At 37.8% G+C, this 20,918-nt stretch overlaps 1 protein-coding gene across 3 annotated transcripts in view; it reads left to right on the top strand.

The window, feature by feature from the left end:
* GRID1 (glutamate ionotropic receptor delta type subunit 1) overlaps positions 1–20,918 on the top strand; it is an 814,231-nt gene that overhangs the window by 408,324 nt on the left and 384,989 nt on the right. For all 3 annotated transcript variants that reach the window (XM_034777148.1, XM_034777150.1, XM_034777149.1), the window contains exon 4: positions 14,533–14,738. In XM_034777148.1, the coding sequence (XP_034633039.1) occupies positions 14,533–14,738 (206 nt within the window). The remainder of the gene's footprint in view (positions 1–14,532; positions 14,739–20,918) is intronic.

Consider the following 20,918-nt stretch of genomic DNA (forward strand, 5'->3'; position numbering starts at 1 on the left):
ACAATGCAAATGCTGTTCATTATGTAAATTGGTTAGTTGGTATATCTTGTGTAATTCATAGCATTGCAGTAGTGTTTGGTCTTTTTTTTCCAGTGTAAACATTTATTCTGTATTGATTTTAATCTAGAACCTCCAGAGTAGCTGTTTGTTTTCAATTGATTTATTTTTTATTATTTTATTTTAAATCCAAGAACATGGAAATTTAACAATCCAGTCTCATCTATTTTGATATGACAGCTGAATTAAGACAATAGCTAGATAATCGGTTTCTATCTTCTCTTAATACAGAGAATTTTGCCCACTGAGTGGGGTTCTGGTTCTGTCTGATAATCCACATGGTATGGTATCTAGGTGCCTGGTTTATGGTAGTGAGGTTTGAGTGTCCTTTCCATCCTGAGATAGTCTCCATATATTCTCCTCTTTTTACTTCCCCAAACACTCTACATTAACTCCTGGAGGTGATGAGCTAGAAATTTCAATGAACCTTTTTGCACACTTATAGATATTAATCATTTCCTCACCTCCAGTGTAGTGTTGCGGAGGTCATACTTGGTTTTCTACTTATTATTTCCAGTTTTCAGATTCATATCCTTGTCTTGTTTTTTAAGTCATCTTTTAAAACAAGTAAACAAAAAAGAACAAATAGTTAATTAGATTTAAAGACTATAAGGGACTCTTTGATCATCTAGTCTGATGATCCTACATAACCCAATAATTTTTTAATCCAGCCCAGAACCTTGGTTTAAGAAAATTCATCCCATCTTGATTTAAAGATCCCAAGTGATGGGGAATCCATATATCCTTAGGTACATCGTTCTAATGGTTAATTACCCTTGCTGGTAATAATAATAACAATTTAAAAAGGACTCCCTATTTCATGTCTGAATTTGTTTAGCTTCATATTCCAACCAGTGGATAGATTTTCTGCTAGGGTAAAGAGCAGTCTTTTACCAGAAATTGTCTCCCATGTAGATTCTCATGGATGATGGTTAAGTCACCTCTTAACCTTCTCTTAAATAAACAAAATGGATTGAGCTTCTTTAGACTCTCACTATAAGGTACATTCCCCAAATTGCTAATCATTCCTGTAGCTCTCTTCTGAACCCTTTCCAATTTTTCAACATGCTTTCTGAAGTCTGAACACTGGAACTGGACATAGTCCAATAATAGTCTCACTAATGCCATATACAGAGGTAATATCTCCTCCCTACTTCTACCTGATATTCCCCTGTTTATACATGCAAGGTTTGTGTTTTCTTTCTTTCTAGAGAATTGTACTAGCAGCTCATGTTTAATTAGTATTAACACTTATAATCAATTTAATACTCTGCACTTCAAAGTTTCCTGTATGATTCAAATAATTTTCTGATGGGAAGAGGATACCTTACTGGAAATGACCAATGGAGTAGAGCCTTTTCTTTCACCAGGTTTTCCTGTGTCACAATACATGGTATACTCATGGAGGATAGGTCCATCAATGATAGGCTATCAATGGCTTTTAGCCAGGATGGACAGGGATGGTGTTCTCAGCCTCTGATTACCAGAAGCTGGGAATGGGTGACAGGGGATGGATCACTTGATGATTACCTATTCTGTTCATTCCCTCTGGGGCACCCGGCATTGGCCACTGTTGGAAGACAGGATACTGGGCTAGATGGACCTTTGGTCTGACCCAGTATGCCCATTCTTATGTTCCTATGTATAGGAACATAGTAATTGTCAGACTGGGTCAGGTCCATGGCCCATCTAGTCAAGTATCCTGTCTCTGACAGCGGCCAGCATCAGATGTTTCATAGGCAGGTGGGATAAACCTGTAGTAGGCAAATGTGGGGTAATCTGCCTCTATGAAGGTCTCATGCTAATCCCTAATGGTTAGAGATCATCTTAAACTCTGAAGCATGAAGTTTTCTATCCCTTCCTCAATTCTTCTTTTTGCTGTTATAACTCTGGATAGTTGTTATCCATATAAAAGTCCAATCCATATTTGAATCTTGCTAAGTTTTTGGCATTTTGTATATTCTTTTGTCTTGGATAAGAGACAAATTGTCTGAGATTTTACACACAAGTGTCTCAGCCTATGCTTAGTTTTGAACACGTCTAAAATGCCTTATACCTTACTTTTTTCATTCATAGATTCATAGATTCTAGGACTGGAAGGGACCTCAAGAGGTCATCGAGTCCAGTCCCCTGCCCGCATGGCAGGACCAAATACTGTCTAGACCATCCCTGATAGACATTTATCTAACCTACTCTTAAATATCTCCAGAGATGGAGATTCCACAACCTCCCTAGGCAATTTATTCCAGTGTTTAACCACCCTGACAGTTAGGAACTTTTTCCTAATGTCCAACCTAGACCTCCCTTGCTGCAGTTTAAACCCATTGCTTCTTGTTCTATCCTTAGAGGCTAAGGTGAACAAGTTTTCTCCCTCCTCCTTATGACACCCTTTTAAATACCTGAAAACTGCTATCATGTCCCCTCTCAGTCTTCTCTTTTCCAAACTAAACAAACCCAATTCTTTCAGCCTTCCTTCATAGGTCATGTTCTCAAGACCTTTAATCATTCTTGTTGCTCTTCTCTGGACCCTTTCCAATTTCTCCACATCTTTTTTAAAATGCGGCGCCCAGAACTGGACACAATACTCCAGCTGAGGCCTAACCAGAGCAGAGTAGTCCTTGGCTCAGGGGCAGCTCTAGCTTTTTTGCTGTCCCAAGCACGGCCATCAGGCTGCCTTTGGCACAATGCCTGCGGGAGGTCCCCGGTCCCGCGGCTTCGGTGTACCCACCGCCGAATTGCCACGGAAGCCACGGAACCAGTGGACCTCCCGCAGGCATGCCGCCGAAAGCTACCTGACGGCTGCTGTCGCAGGAACCGGCAGGGCATCCCACGCCACTTGCCGCCCCAGGCACACGCTTGGAGTGCTGGTGCCTGGAGCCGCCGCTGCCTTGGCTAGATCCCAGTCTATCCCTCCTCCTATCCAGTTATCCTCCCCTCCCAGAGAAATATTAATCTCATTAATGAGGCACACTTTGAAGCATGACCGTGTACCTGTACTCTGTGGTATGAGTACCTTTGTGTGCACAGCTATATTAGGGAATATATATATATTGACCATGGAAGCACTGTGGTTGTCATGATGACTGAATTCTACGGTTGACCACCAAGAGAGGTCCAGAGATGTTATAGTGCATAGCCAGGTTATAAGAATGAAGGATTTGATTGTGAGCATTTCTCGGGGGGGAAGATTCATATTCCCACCATATACAGTACATGAAGATATATCCTGGAATGTAATTCTCTTGAATAGATCTAACTGTGTGGTGCTTAAAGGGATGGAGGCAGGATCAGTTTTATTTTGAGGCTGATAAGAACATAAGAACAGCAATACTGGGTCAGACTAAAGGTCCATCTAGCCCAGTATCCTGTCTTCCAACAGTGGCTAATGCCAGGTGCCCCAGGGGGAATAAACAGAACATGTAATCATCAAGTGATCCATCCCTTGTCACTCATTCCCAGCTTCTGGCAAACAGAAGCTAGGGACACCATCCCTGCCCATCTTGGCAAATGGCCATTGATGGACCTATCCTCCATGAATGTATCTAGTTCTTTTTGAATCCTGTTATAGTCTTGGCCTTCACAACATCCTCTGGCAAAGAGTTCCACAGGTTGATTGTGGATTGTATGAAGAAATAATTCCTTTTGTTTGTTTTAAACGTGCTGCCTATTAATTTCATTTGGCAACCCCTAGTTCTTGTCTTATGAGAAGGAGTAAATAACACTTTTAGGGTAGGGTAAAAGTAGAAATCAGAAAGCCGTCATGGCTCAGATAAATATAACAAGCTTTTATTTTTATCTCAACATTTCTGTTACTTCAGAACCACCTCTAACTGGTTCATCCAAAGTTCAAATAAACTTTCATTTTATGCTAAATCCACTTGCATATATTATTCATGATAAAATATTTTTTCCGTGAATTCTGCAGAGTTAGGCTTTTCTCAGAAGTTAGAAATACCAAGTGAGGTAAGTAAAATGTTTTAAGCTACTAGGGTTTTTAGTTGTAGTTTAAATCTTTTTTTTTTTTTTTTTTTTTTGTCGCTGCATTTTAAGAGAGCACACCAGATTAGATCTATTTCCCCCCCCATCCCAGAGTCCAATACTAAAGTATATGAAATAAATCAAAGGTCAATAACTACATTTTTTAAACTTTCCAAAGTTTGTTTGACTTTCTCAGAAGCTTGACAGCTACCAACTAGCATTTCTTTTTTGGCACAACATCTTCTCCCCTCCCTCAAACCCTCTGTGTTTTTTAAAGTAGCTGAAATGAGCACAGTGTTTACTTCTGTTTTACTAATTTGGGTATGTAGAGGTGACAACCAATGTTGCCAGCAAACTACCAATGATATTGGTACCTACGTGGTACTGTGAAACCAGCAAAAGGAACTTATCTTGGGCTTCTTTGTGAGATCTTCAAAATGGTGTGTTTCTTTGCTGCCATTGTAGAAGACATTAATCTCTTTCCTTCGGCATTTAGAAAAGAGCAGATTTCTTCATTCAGATTTTAACATCAAGATGTATTGGGTATAACCTATTAAAAAGTGATTCCTTAATTTGAGAAACTGTGGACATTTCACTGAGAGATGAAATGAAGGTTTTGTTCTAAACCCATAGAAATGGTTCTTTGAAATCACAGTGTATATACTACTGATATTTGTAATTGAAGCATATGTAGGATGCAGCTGGATCCTACACTATCATTAACTGAGACTTAACTGTAGTACTAGAATAAGTGTGACCTTTTACATTTTCACCATAAGTTTACTGAAACAAAATGCATAAAGTTGTCTGACAGCATTTTTGGATTAGCATGTAGGAGCAGGCTCCTACAAGCACATACCTCAGTTTCCAGAAATATGTGCCCTTGGTGTTAGAAGGGTTTTCTTCATCCTGGATGTATAAAACAAAACAAAGAAAACCCATGCATATTTTCCATTTCAGTCATCTCCAATCTCTATTTGCAAATCCAGTTTGGTTGTGGCCCAAAATTTCAGAAACCTCAGTAGGGGCTCGATCCATCTTCATTTGGGAGCTCTTTTCATTGACTTCAGTGAAAACTAAAATCTGGGCAAGAGCAGAAGAACTTGTGAGTTCCACTATTTGTGGCCAAAATCTGAAGAGAAAAATACGTCAGATTTTGGGGGAAATTAAATTCAAATCCTAAACTAGGTGTGTCCTTAATTCAAACTCTAATCTAACCTTAATTGGGATCTGAGCTTTGCCTCTTCAATCAATCTCTAATACATACAGGATATGTAAAAGTAACCCCTAAATTTTAATCTTGCAGACTCCAAAGTATTCTATTTACTTACATGATTGTTTTGTTTTTTTTAATGAATCCTGAATAGTTCTATTCTTTATGATGCTTTAAGAATGTGATGGTACTATTTTGTTACTCCACCTTTAATCTCTCACATGTTCTGGAATGCAGAGTTGCAAAGACTTGTCAATCAGCTGAAGTTATTGGCGACTGACCCTAGAAATAAAGTGGGATTAGATGTGGCTTGTAGACGAGGGACCCTCTCATTGTACTAGCTTGGCTACTTTGTTCTGGTTCAATTAATGACGCTTTAATTTAAAAGACATGTTGCAGATTCATGAAGACACTGAGACCCAGAAAAGACCATGTAGTCTTATTCACCATTTTCCCATTATACTATTATATAGTTGTACCATATGAGATTTTAACAAGAGAACAATGTTTACAGATTTTGTTAACATTCACCTTCAGTGATGGTTTCAGAGATACAGGAAAAACAGAGGAAAAAAGCTGCTGTATTTCAAGATAGTTATTTTAGGGCTGATTTTCAGCTGGTAGAACTGTGGTTTCAGTATAACCTGGCTAATCATCATCATGCTCCCAGATTTCCATAAGGATGTATGTACAAAACTGAAAATATACATAATTTGAAAGAAGAATTACTGCACATGCAAATTATGAGTACATGCCATTATGAAACCTGGGCTGCAGTTTACTATCTCATTTGTTTCATGCATATTTATTGGTTAAAGTGGTGTTCTTAAAAAGCCTCAAACCTGGGATGATGGATCATGATGTTAGTAAAATATGATGTATGTGCCCCTCCTCTATTTTTCATCTGTTTGCCTTGATTTGCATCTTAAATAATAATTAAGGCACCAATCTTACAAATGCTTAACCGCATGCATAACTTTACTCATATGAGAAATTATTTTGGCTTCAATGGATTACTTATGTGAGTAAATATATGCACACGCTTAAATATTTGTAGGATCAGGCCCTAAAACATCTCACTTTTCAATCAATATCTGTCCGCCCTTGTCGTTTGTTTATAATACGACTTCCCTAGGTGTGTCATTTTCTACTAATGCCGGTCACTTGGTACCGTGTACTAGCTCAGTGGTACCCACCAGTTTGTCTCATCAATGAGTGCTTCCTTCACTGTTCCCCAAAGCATGGGGCTAACCAAGGGAAATGCGCATTCAGACAATGCCATAATAGTAGAATTCATGGCTTCCTTTCTGCAGCATGCAATTTGACTTGCTGCTCGGGACCTCTCTCTGTCAAAGAGAATTGAGTGCTTACATCAGGCTCCGACCATTGCCTGTGACTCTCAGTCCCTGTTCCTGTCTCTAAGCATTAGGCCAGGCACCATCTCTAAGCACTAAGTCAGACTGCTCATGTCCCTGTCCCTGACAAAGAGATGTGTTTAAAAGCGCCTTTAGGACACCCTTAAAATCAGTGAACCTTATCATTTGACCTACCTTTTCTTGATTTCATTTTTCTAAGCGAAATAACAATGCCATTAGCTTGCCCAGCATTCAGGATTGACCCACCAATAATAAAGCCGAGGGCATGTGCAATGAAGAAAAGAAACAATTAGTGAGAAAACAGATGTAACTTTCCACCTTCTATTGTGGTTATTATCTTGACAAACACTGTATAAGAAAAACTGAAAATACGTTGTCCTTTTTCAGATGTTGGGAAAATGTATAATGTATGTTTATTAAGAGGTATATAAATGTTAAATGCCTATAAAAATGCCTATGAGCGTATGGTAGGCATTTTTCACATTGCTTAAAAATACAAACAAATTAATACTCAAATGCAACAAAAGCACAGCAATATAATTGATTAGAATTCACCACCAATAAACCAGATAACTCAGAAGCTGAAATTTCCCTCTCCACTTCATTATTTCCCCTCCTCATACAATTCTCCCATTTTCAAATGTTTGCATGAAAAGAGGATCATTGTAGCACATTTTAAGTCAAGCTTATTGCAAATAATACAATAGGCTGCTTTAGATACCGTAAACCAGATTCTTCAGTGAAGGAGGACCAGAACAAAGGGACAAAGATAGGTTTCTGGAAGCCACCTTAAATAAAATTCCTTCCATCCCCTGGAGCCTATTCTAATTTACTCCAAGCTGTCCTCAGTCAGGGATTACCAGGGTATAGGATAGCCTCTTTACCTGGCTGTTCTCCCTTCAATTGGGGAGAGAAGGTGGTAGTGTAAAGCCACTATGCCAGCTATACACGAGCTAGGAGATTTCCTTCCACAAGGGCAATCCTCAGGGGCAACTTCACAGCTGCTTTGCAATGTAGTGCAAAGCAGCTTGTATCAAGGTGAAAAATCTGGTCCTACAGTACTATGAGAGGGAAACATTACTGTTGACAGCACACGTTATTTTCTACATAAGAAAAATAAGAATAGGCAACAGATATACAAGATAAGAGTACAGTAGAGATGAGGACCATAAGTTATGGGTTATACTATATTGTTGTTTATATAGGTAACTATCATTGCAAAAAGTTATAGAAATGAGTTTTTTTTAAAAAATCAACTCATCCCATTTCTACAATCTTACTTCAAACAGTTCAGTATTTAACATCAGCCCAGGCAAGAAATCATTAGTCTCTTAATTCTTTCTTTACTATGAAAGCTGTTTTTATAGCGGACATTTGTTTTGCAACCAGTGACAAAACACATTCACTAGATGCAATCCAAAAGTATTATAAATTTAATTATTTATTTGCAGTACATCAATACCAATAGAATTATAGGTCTCCAACCCTGAAAATACTGTTACATCAGATCTGAAGTCTTGCAAACCGGTATATTCCTAGGAGTTAGGAAGATGGTGCTCTGGAACATGAAAATACTTTCACCGTGCCTGTTTTACAAAATTGAACAGACACAAACTTTGCAAGGTGCCATAGGCTGCTTTCAGCATGAGACTTTCCTTTACTGAGTCTTGTCCCAGATCTGGCTTACTCATTTCACATTAACTTAGCTGAGATAGTATACTTTACACATGGGGAAATTTGCACTTTGCTTAATAGAGAAATCCTGAAATGCATTTCACTTTTTTGCTAGGAATACACACAGAACTGTACTTTTGTGAGGTGTCATTTTGCTTCCCATGTATAGGTGGTGCAGAGCCTCGAGGAATCTAACATTTATAAGATCAAATTTTCAAAAACTGTCTACCATTTTCAGAATGCATGTGTATTTTGTATGCACAACTTTTACATTCTTGTTCAACTAGAACATTACTGGCATATACAAATATAGGTTTCTCCTTGAGTGAAAACATGTGCCTGGAAAACTGAAGGCAAACAGAAGCTGCTCCTTTTTAAATTTGTCCCACAATACATAATTACAGTATGTTGCTTTTCATTCATGGGATGTGCTAAACACAAGTTTTGACCTTGATTGAGTTTAATTTGATAGAATCTTCCTGTGATGTGTAAACTAAATGGAGCTATGGCTATCAGTTTTCATAATATTATTTCATTAAATGTAATTTTTCACTAATGTAATGCCTGAAATAGAATATCTAACCAAATAGACGCTGTCAGAGACTTAATGAATTTGATTAGTCAGCTGATTTATAGAATTCTTTTTTTATTTTTATTTTTTAATTCCAAGTGAATTTTGTGAGTGTAATTTGTATATGCAAGAAAATAAAAGGACTACTAGTATGGTCTAGGGAAAAGTGAAGGGAAGACAGGTGTTGTGCTAGGTTTCTCCCACCTCTGTGTATGTATCTTCTTTTGGACTTCCCTAGCTCAGACTCACCACTCTTCTTGATTAGAGGATGATTTTGTGATCTGCACAAATGGGGAAAAGAATGAGACACACCAAATTCATGTTCTCATGTGACTTGAGAGAGAATATAAGGTCTGAACCTCATTGGCTTCAGTGGACTTTGGATCAGACTCTTTAATCCCAAGCATTGGCTATCCCTGTTTACTGAATTAAATGTTTGCATGGAATTATTCTAGATACATAAGAAAGGAACCAGCATTAATTTGAATTGTACATATAGTACCATACAATGTAGTTTATTACAGAAAATCATATATATATTGACACAGATGTTTCTTCATATATTTATATTTATATATGTATATTAAATAAATGAACGAACTTCTGGCAGATTGCCAGGAAAGGTTACCAAGTCACAATAGTCAATTTCAAAAAAAAAAAAAAAAAAAAAGAGAGAGACATGGTGGGTTGGTAAAATCATTTATTGGACCAACAGTTATGGGTGGAAGAAACAAGCATTTGATCTTCACAGAGCTATTCTTTAGGTCTGGAACAGGTCACCAGTGTTGCAGCTAAAAAGTAGTGTGATACTCTGGTAAACTTTTTAGACCTAAAGAAGAATTCTGTGAAGCTCAAAAGCTTGTCTCTACCATCAACAAATGTTGGTCCAATAAAGTTCTCACTTGCCTTGTCTCCTATATCCTGGGACCAACATAGTTCCAACAACATTGCAAACAAGATTTTAAAAAGTTATTAGTGTCTTAGGTGCCTAAGTATTTTGATGCCCCTTCAAAGAGCCCCCTTTTCAAAATCAGGCCCCTTTAAGTTGTCTCAAGCTGGGCATCAAAAATCACTGGTCGCTTTTGAAAATGTCCCACTGCTCCAAATTCCCCATGAGCTCCAGCAAGAAACAAATATTATATAGGGAAAGACTGGCCACAATTCAGTAAGATGCATCTATTCAAATATGTTTAGCCATCAAAATAAATTAACAGTTATTTAGAGTTGTGCAAAACTGGTGTACATTTCTGATGTAAAATTTTGTTTTAGGCAATTTTTCCCTTTTCAATTTTTTCTTTTTTGTTCAAATTGAAAACACAAAAATGTCTGAATTCTTGAGTCCCTCTTTGATTTTTCATTTGGAAATGGGCTGATTTTCACTTTAAAAACAAACAACCTCCCCCTGCCCACCTGCAATTTCAAACAGTTTTACCTTGTGTGTCAAATATTTCACACAACTCTACCATTTTATTGTCTTTCGATCCAGTAGTTCAGTAGGTCAGCTGAAAACATAAGGAAAAGTCAATCCAAAAGAACAGCATCACAGTTAATCTTTTGCAAACAATTTCTTTGCTCGGGGATAACTTTAGATGTTGGCATAAAATGACATAAGTAAACCAAAAAAAAGAGGATTTTCTTAGTATTTGTCATGCTCTGCTGTAATATTTGAAGGACTAGACAGCATTCAAAAATCAGTCTTTGTTTCAAGCATCATAGACACAGAAAACAAGTCAACAAAAGGTGTAGTAATGAAGGCTAGTTTACTGAATTTAAATCTGCAAAATCCAAAGCTTAGTTTGACAGTATTAATACAATATTTTTGCCTATAAACTATGCTGCTTTGTCATTGTCATTATTTTGGCATGTCTGCACAATGTAGTAATTATATTAGTGCTCAATTATTTTCTGGCATTTTCTGGAAATGCCTGCACAATATTATGTTTGCCCTCCCTTCCCCTTGTACCTTCTAATGACTCAGGCTTTTTGGAGCCTAAACAAATACAGTACACATATAGAAATGTGATAGAATTTCTATATGACTCAGCTTCTTAAGTCACCAAAAGAATCCTCTTGAGTACACCTTTTCCGGTGCTGGAATTGATTTGGGTGATTATCATATCAAATAAACCTGACCTAAACAAGCATTAAAGTGTCTGCTGCAGTTGGCACATCCCTGGCCTGATTTCTGTTCCTTTCTGAGAGTTCTCTGTAAATATAGGTTTCAGAGTAGCAGCCATGTTAGTCTGTATCCGCAAAAAGAACAGGAGTACTTGTGTCACCTTAGAGACTAACAAATTTATTGGAGCATAAGCTTTCGTGGGCTACAGCCCACTTCTTCGGATGCATTCCATTCTATGTAGATCCGAAGAAGTGGGCTGTAGTCCACGAAAGCTTATGCTCTAATAAATTTTTTAGTCTCTAAGGTGCCACAAGTACTCCTGTTCTTTCTGTAAATATAGCTTTTCTGAAGCTAAATTAATCACATTGCCAAATGTTCCATTTTGAATAAAAGCATGTAGGTGCAGATATAAAAGCTAATTTTTGTTCTGTGTATTTTGGATCTTATCTGTTGGATCACTGACCATTATGGACTGCAGCCACATGTATGGTAAAATCTTCAGCTGGTGTAATTTGGCATAACTATGTTGAGGACATGGGTTGTGCAATGTTCTGAAGATGTAAATTCCTACAGAATTCCTTAGTATGATAAAATCAGGGTGGTTCTGTGATGGTCTTAGAGCACATCATGGTTGAAATTCTCTCCCCAGTGACGCTGATGGCAAAACTCCCATTAACTTCAGTGGGGCCAGGATTGCACTTCTGGAACCTTAGCAAAAACTGGGATTTGGGATAACAGCATTCTTTCAGTTGCAGGTCTGCAGGGTCAATGGGCTTCAGTCCTACAAAGCTCAGATGTTGAGAATCAGTTTGTAAGAGGCACTTAGGAGCTCTGCAAAAACTTAGATTCAGACCTTTGGAGCTCCTAAATTCTGTGAGATTAGAGCTGTTGTAAAGTTTACCGCTGAGCTTTATTCAGGGCAAACCTATTGCAAATAGCATAGCTTTGATTAACTGGGAATTTTAGTTACTCAGAGATCAGAAAATCAGGTTTGCACTATGTTGTTGGAAATATGCCTTTACTATGGGCGGTTGTCAGGCTACATTTAAAAATAATTGACTCAATTTAATTATGTGGACCTGGTCCCATATCTTCACGTTCCTGTTCCAATTCTCTGAGCTGATTGCAGTCATAGTTAAAGGAAAAGCTGTATGGTGGCTATTTTTGTCTTCATATCCAAGATATTGTTAAAGTTGTTGCCATTAAAAATGCCCCCTCTTGCAACAGGAGGGGGATATTTGATCAGACCAACAGGGAATAAACAACCCCTGGGGTACTGAGAGAAAGGGTGAAGAGGGGCTGGCTCAGACCTCAGGGAATGCAGCAGCCATTCTGTGTCTGCTGTCCTGCCCTCTCTGCCTGTCAGATTTGTGCAGTTATAGATTGACCTGTGTTTCCAAGATCTTGTGGGTCTGACTGATTAGCAGTTTTGGGGATCAGGAAGGGATTTTTCCCTTAGAGCAAGATTGACAAGATGCCTGCCGAGATTTTTCACCTTCCTCACAGCATCCTGAGGGCTTGAATGTACGTTAATAAGGAGAGTAAGAAAGCTGTCTGTTTATAACTGGAGTTTGCAATGGCATCTCAACTTGTGCCCAGTGTGCAGTGTGGATGCGTGATTTAAAGGGTTCAGAAGTAATGAGTAAGAGATCGAGGAGATTACTGGGGAATGCTATTAGCCTGAAGGAAGAAGGGAAAATCTTAAATTCTTGCAGACAGAGGTACCCGTCATGTACACTCCCATTCCATCTCTTAGGGGAGAAGGTGAGAAGATTCAGAAGTGGGCTGAATAGGGCCAATCCTGAACATTGGTTGTTTGTCATGAAACCATTTAACGCTTTCCTGGACCCAAATAAATGCCTGGGTTAAATGTTAATATAGTTGTGGTCTTCCACTTTGAAGCCCATCCCTTTAGCTGTGTTTCATTCTCCCATGTGTCCTAATCAACTCAGCATTTGCCAACATTTAGCACAAAATATACATTAACCTAACATTTCCCCCTATACTTAGAATAGGAAATTGGTGGGATATCTGAGTTACACAGTGTCTGCTGGCAAATGTTGACTTTTTAAATGGCCACCACTGCAAATCAACAATCAGTAGCAGTAGATAGATCGTTGACTGGGCTTTTGGAATCCATTTTATCAGCCAACAGATGTCACTTAACAGAAAATCTGGTCCAAAATTTTTCATTTTTTTGAAAAAAGGACTATAAATGGCTTTTTTAATAAACTAAATATTTTTGGGAGAGTTCATTTCTTATGATGTTTTCTGACAAGTTTCAAAAACTATCTTTTAAAGTTGTTTTTTTCCAATTGGAAAAAATTGACAATTTCCATGTTTGGGGCAGAGAGTTCATTTCTTTCAAAAATTTTCACAGAAAATACTTACCATTTTCCATCCAAGTTTAGTCAGACTTTTAGACTTAAAAAAAAATGTTGACCAGGTAGAAGAAATATATTGAGAATATATGGCCTGTATTATACAGAAGGCCAGACTAGATGACCATAGTGGTCCCTTCTGGCCTGTGAATCTAAGAATCTTTAATATGTAACTAATTATTGCTAACTAGTTTTTTTCCGTTTACGTTATGGAAAACCTAGAATAGTTTTCACAACATTTCCACCAACTTATTTGAAGTATGTTTAAAACAAAACAAATTTGTGTTTGTGGATGAGATTACTCAGAGATAAGAGGGCACACATTTATGGTGAATAGTGGACTACTAATATAATTGTCAACTCTGTTTCTATTTCATTGTGATGCCATTTGTTTCTATTTTTAAGCCTTGAGTTCAGAAGAAAGACTGTGTATAAGATAATGAAATTTCATCTTTATCATTGAGTCACATTCTGCTGTCAGATGCCTGTGCACATCTCATATTGACTTTGATGGGAGCTGCAAGGCTTTAGCTGCTTGCAATATTTCACTCTGTGTTTTTGGATGGGAGTGAATATGTAGAAATGATCCTTTTGTGATTCTATGTAACTTTGGCTGCTCCAGTGTCAATAATGGGCATGAGCTTACCATTACTGTTCACAGGGAACTCCCACTCAATTGAGCAGGAGTGTGGGATCAGCAGAAACAAAATGAAGAGGTCTATCTTCTTAACTCCCTGTAAACATCTTCTAAGCTATCTCCTCCTCATTATCCTCCTCCAAACCTTCTTTAAAGTCTCCTTTTCCACCATGTTGACAAAAAGCTTGACAGTAGGCTGATTATTGTGCCTCAGACCACTGCCTATCAATGGTCCCCATTGTTTCCTTGTACTCCCTTGTCTTGTCTGTCTGCAACCATCTGTTGTCTCTTGTATTATACTTAGATTGCAAGTTCTTTGGGGCAGGGACTATCATTTTCTGCTGTTTGTACATTGCCTAACACAATGGGGTCTTTGTCCATGGCTAGGGCTCCTAGGTGCTATGGTAATATAAATAATAAATGATAATAATTAGGGACATATTACCACTGCCTTTTGTTTGGTAAGGGCTATGTTCTTAGCTTAAAAAGCTGACACTCAGATTGTGAATTTGTTCCTGTTTTATAGATATTCGTGGGCTGCAGGGATTTCTGGACCAGGCCTCTAGATTAGGACTTGATGTATCTTTACAAAAGGTGGACAGAAACATCAGCAGAGTTTTTGCCAGCCTTTTTACTACCATGAAAACTGAAGAGTTGAATCGCTACCGTGACACGTTACGAAGAGCAATCTTACTTCTAAGCCCCAGGGGAGCCCAAACTTTCATCAATGAGGTCAGTGCATTGTTCTTTTAAGAATTGTGCAGTACAAAAACATGCATGATATTTTATACAGTAAGGACCAAATCTTCCAAACTGGCACATCTTGAAAATGTGGACCTACATGTGTTAGTTTACTACATATCTTAGTCAATGTCCAGTTTCAGGGAAATGGTTGTAATGTACTTCTGATTACATAAATACTGCAAGTGAATTGAAAGACCAATACATAATCCTAGAAAAGAAGCTAGATTTATCAGTGACTGTCGTCTTTACCGAGGAAATTCCCAAATCCTTGCTAAAAGGAATTATGCTGTTCATGTCTGTATTACAAAGGTGTATGGAATGTGCTGTCAGTGTGGCAGTGGAATTTTTATTACAAATACAGTAGAAGATATTGGTTGCCTTATTTCTTAATGGTTTCTTGAGATCAGTGAGACTAATTAGGAACAGGATGTAGCTGTTAGGTAAAGATGTAATTAACACTGTGCCATAGGCTACTGTTTTGACATTAATTATTTTCCCCACCTTTTTCCAGTATGAGGTAAAGAATGACTTTGGAGTGCTTACTGTGCTGAAGAGTCTGAAATCTTAGGGTCAGATCCTCAGCAGGTGTAAATTAGCATAGTTTCACTGATCTACACTAGCTAAGAATTTGGCCTTAAATGTTGTACCCTTTTGCTTTAAGTCACCAGGGAACTGAACTGTGAAATTCAAATGTGTAAGGCCTATTTCCAGTTATCAGTGTGTTGCTACATGAAAGCCTGCTATATTAAAAAATAAAATCCTTTTAAATTGAATTAGTTCAGTCACTGTTTAGTGGTTTTCTTGGCTCATATCAGCATTAATAAACCTTTCATTTTATGTTAAACTGTGATAATGTGTAATTATTTTTTGATGAATATGGTTAATTTTAGCGCTGCTGAATAAGGCAGACTAAGAGCATGGGAAGGTCAAGATAAAGGGTCAAATTCTGTCCTCAGATACGTGCACAAAAGTCTCAGTGACTTCAATTAGAGTTATGCATAAGCACTTGAGGTCATAATTCAGCCCAAAGAGTTTACAGAAAGCTATGCTCAGTTCAGCTGGGACTTCCTGTCTGTTTTTTCATTGGAGGCCCACCATGAAAGAGAATTTTGGATTGGTTTTCAGATCTGTCCAAATGAAATATCCAAAACTGGTACTAAACTAAGGCCAGCATTTACAAATCACTCTAACCTCAGCCAGATATAAAGTCTGTCTCCTTTCAATACTCATAATTCCCAGAAATGCTAATAAGAGTTGTATTGAATGGACAATAGCCCTGCAGGCCTCTAGAGTTTGAGTAATGCATTAAACCACCTTACCGCTCAGCCCCTCCTCAAAGCAGTATGGTATTATAGGTATTAGGGCTAATGATCCTGATATTTTTCCAGATCCCTGCAGGAGTATAACCGTGGGCAGAAATGAGAAGTAATTTATTTGACAATCTTCTTTTATTGAATCTTGATTGATTCAGAAAAGCTTTACAAAAGAATATTTAAATAATAAAAATCAACTCCCCAACGGCTTGAGATATTTGAGTATATGCTTTAGGGGGGAACCCTGCATTGGCAGGGAATGAACTTAAATAGGACTCAATATGTCTCTTGTATTTCTAGTGTCTCTATGATTTTATGGAGCTGTGTATTTCTATAATCATGCAAGGCATAAATACAGATTGTACACAATACAATATAGAGTATTGAGTTGCAACTTTCAGATCAATTGTCTTTTATTTAATTTCCAGAGATAGGTGTTCAAAGCATACAGAAGGAGGAGGAAACTAGTATGAAGGCAAGAAACCTACAGTTAACAAATTACACATATAGAAGGACTCATATCTATAAACGATGGGAAATAGTTTTCCTCTCCTGGAAAAATTTTCAAGAGCTGAAAAAATATTTCACTGAAAAATTCCCAACCACCTCTGTTAACATCAATGAGGATACTAATAAAGTACTGATTGAATGCAGGATAATGCTTGAGCACAGACACTCTCAAACAAAAGTTAAGATATTTTAATGAAACTTCTCTTATTGTAAGAGACACATTCTCATCCAGTATCTCAAGACTGTTCCATGACTGTTGTGTGAGTGACTATAACATAATTTTATAAAGAAAGGTTCACAAACCTCTTCTAGCTGAAATCAGCAGATAGTACTCTGCCTGTTAATCTCTGCAAAAAGAGACGAATTCTTAATTTTCTTTAGAGATGGCCCTGGTCTTAAAAAAAAAAAAAAAAAGTCGATCCAGATTTCGGACCCATTCACCTCCTGAAGTTCAAGTGTGTTTATATATGGCATCTAGATTTATAGAGAGGGGCCAACTTTGGAATTCAGATCCAGGTCAGGGTTCCAAAATTTCCAAAGCTCAGAGGTGTGCACTTGTAGGGTTTTGTTTTGGGCTTATGTCTAATTGTTTTAGATATCATTTCTCCTTTATTGGCCTAGTATCCCTAATGCCCGGTTCTGTGGTAGTCCCTGCTCACTGCTCATAGGTTCTGTGATAGTCCCTGCTCATAGGTTCTCAAGCTTTATTTTCTGTTGAGACTGTTGTACTAGAGAGAGAGAGAGAGAGAGAAACCTCTTCTGGGGCAGTGAGGAAAATGTGGATTGAAGCTCTTTATAGAAACTGAATGTAGTGTTGCTTGACCCCTAAAATATTTTATAAATGTTATCTACTGCAGATATTGCACTATAAGCTCACTTTGGGGGTTGAAGCAAACCTAGTCTCAATGCAGTGAGCTTCCTTTTGGAGCAAATAGTATATGAACTTCAGTCACCAAGGGGCAAATGCCCTCTTCTACATATGCGGAACTCTCTCTAACAGTGTGACTGGGAGTGTTGCACAGTCAATGTGCAAAAGTTGGTCTGGATTAGGGGGATGGGCACATAGAGGGAAAGGAACCTGTACATGGTCCCTGCATTCCAGTGCACAGGGAGGGAGGGAAAGGAGCCAAGGGATCCATTACCTGCTTGCTCTTTCCTTTGGCTCATCCAATGGCAGGCAGGGCCACAAGGGCTATCTCAGCCTCTGCAGCCTGGGTAGGGGACGGAGAGGTCGCTGGTGGAGAAATCCAGAGTCCAGCATGCTACTAGGGCTGTGTGATGGGCCCTTGGCTTTGCTCTTAAAGAAAGCAAATTTGAACAGGCTACTTTTTTAGTTAAGGGCTCTTCACTACATAAAGGCATCTGTCAGCTGGAGAGAATTTAAAGGGGAGTGACAAAAATGATAAAAAGATTGGATAGCATGATCTTTTAAGAGAAGTTTAAGGACCTTGCTTTATACAGCCTGACAAAAGGGTAACCAATGCTTAGAAGAAGTAGCATGAGAGTAGGAGGAAGAGGAATTATTTAAGGTGGTTATGGGTGGTATAACAGGAAGTGATGACCTAAAACTAAAAAGAGGAAACTTTCTGACAGTGAGGTCAATCATACAATGGAGCCTTTTGCCCAGTGGATGTGATTGAGGCATCATCACTCAAGGTGTTCAAGAGTAGACTAGATGAAACACTCAACGACAGTGTAGAGGTCATTTCTGCACTAGTTCAAAGGATGGACTAGATGACCCAGATGGTCTTTTTCAAGATCTTTCTGCTATGATTCTGTTCGAATGAATGTAGACTGGTGAATTTTGTGTAACCACATACAGGATGAGAAATGAGTAGATGTACAGTAACTTGTTGGATAGTTTTTTCCTAAACAGTTACACTTTACAATAGACATGCATGTTAATACCACAGGTTGTCTTAATCACTTAATGCAAGACGGGGTGATTTGAGTCCATCCAGTTTATTTTGTATTAATTTTGTCACTTCTGTAGACCAGTAGATCCTAAACTGTAGGGTATTAGACAATTACAAGCTTTCATCAGTAAGAGAAGGGAATGGAACTCATGACCTTTAACTCTGTGAAACTTATTAATTGCCATCTTCAATGGAATCTTAAATATGTGGTGCTTTTAAAAAAGGCCCAACTATGAATACAATGTGTGTTTACTGAGAAAGATGGAACTATAGATCGGGTCTACTTAGGTTGTTTCAAAAATAGCATGGGGATTGTAATGAGAAGACTGGTATAGATGCATAAATACTGGATAGACTCAAAACTGCTCAGCTGTCTGACATAAGCCCTACACAATAAATGAAGACTTTCCTTGATTTACTTAACAATAAAGCCCTGTGCCTTTGGAGCAGGAGGATCAGAGCTCTCTTCCTAATGTCACCATGGAATTCTGACAGCCATATGCAGTCACAGCTGTAAACTTCCCCTAGGTGCTCATAGATCAGGTAAAATTTCTTTCTCTGCCCTCCCTATGTTTTCAGCTCTGAGCTCTTACTGGAGTTCCAGGATTGCTCTCAGTTTCCCCTTTTACATTCCCCTGTTTCAGATGGTTGAGTCATTGCTGATCCTGAATCAGTATTGGAAGTCAGTTCGGAGTGGTACCGTATATGGTACTCTCTCTCCTTCCTGCCCCTCTGTGCTAGTTTGTGTGCAAGAAATCGAGCTTGTCTTTCTAAATTCCCTGTGAAGTGACACCCTATCACACAAATGGAATTATAAAAATGATATACGGTATCTTGAACATCCTGTGCTCCCAAGGAAAACAATCTTACCTATATGAAATCATTTTTAAAGGAAATAAATATCCTTTATCTTTTATAGTAAGTTCAGCAGGAAATCATGTTTCATATTGATAAACTTAGTGTTTTGGCTTTTGGCATTCATTTTTGACACTTGCCTTTATATCTCTGTACCTATGTACACATATGTGGCTATCTATATGCTCTTTATAGAGTGATTTATAATGAGATAGAAATCTTTTGTGAGGAATTTGGTCTGCAAAGTTTGTTTTTCCTCTCCCCCTCCCCCTTTAAAATATTTGTTTAAATAGCAGTGATTGGCTAATTTTGTGTGGGTGAACTAGCAACCATTAAAATTGTGGGAATGTGATAATTCTTCATTGAGTAGAGCTAGAAGAAACCGCTGTACCTTTACTTTGTCTAAATCCAGCATGCATTGTGCCTCCTCAGGAACTAAAATCTAATCTGGCATTGATGACATTTTGGACAAATGGACTTTTTGGATTCAAAGGAAAATAATTTAAAATTTAAAAGAAAAACAAATAAACGATCCTTAACTGCTCAAACCTGAACTGAAATAATGTTTCCTGATCTTGAGTAAATTGGCTTGAAAACAGATTCTTTTCCTTTGGTGATTTAACAGAAGAATACTGTTTGTCTCACTACAAGTAATCCAAGCTGCAGGAGCACTGCAAAAACAAAACAAAAATTCATATGGAAATATTTGTTTGAATTTTAATATAAATTGTAGGCAATTTGTGAAGAGGCTAAATTATTTTATATGAATTAGTCAGCAAAGTCTACGTACAACACCTTCCTATTTGTTTCAATTATCTTTAAGTGATTATATTTTTAAGTCTTTTTTGTTGGATTCAGCTATCTGTGATCCATAAAATTTTGAAAATCATTGTAATGATTATGAAGAGGAAAAACACAAAGCAGCATCCATTCATACAACTTTAATAGTAAACAATAGCAACAAGTCTGTGGGTGTTTGGGAAACAAAGATGGGAAAATGACTGGTTTATGGAAATACAAGAGCATTAGTAGGAATTGTGGGTGGCCTTTACAAGGTATAGAATCTGCTGTAGTATTAGTCTTTTTACTTAATACCGTGTAAGGCGGTGAGAATATTGGCTGGCTTAAAGAATTTAGATGTTTGCTAGTATTTTGAATCTGATAAGTGGACACTTATGCATAAGTGTTCAGATTCATTTCTGGTACATCGTCATTAGCTTTCAATGCAGTTACAGCATTGATAAATTTGCCCCTATTTAACTGTCCGTTGGTTAGGTTGTTCTAGATGCAAATAGTAAAATTAATCCAAACAAATATACACTTAGATTTCCACATTCTTCATTCTCTAATCCTTTTGAACAAAGGATTTCAAATTTACCTAGGAGTGGTTGAGGAAACTCTAGTAGATTTACTGATAATATTAGCAGCTAAATTAATCATAAACAAGTGGAGAAATCTCTCACAAATCTCATTTTCAACATGACTAAATATGATGTGTGTGGCTATCACACGAAAAGGTGGCAGCACACTATGGTGGAAGATTGCATAAAGTTAGAGGGAAACAAGATATTCAT

Source organism: Trachemys scripta, chromosome 7 (assembly GCF_013100865.1).
Source record: "Trachemys scripta elegans isolate TJP31775 chromosome 7, CAS_Tse_1.0, whole genome shotgun sequence".
Taxonomy (NCBI): Eukaryota; Metazoa; Chordata; order Testudines; family Emydidae; genus Trachemys; species Trachemys scripta.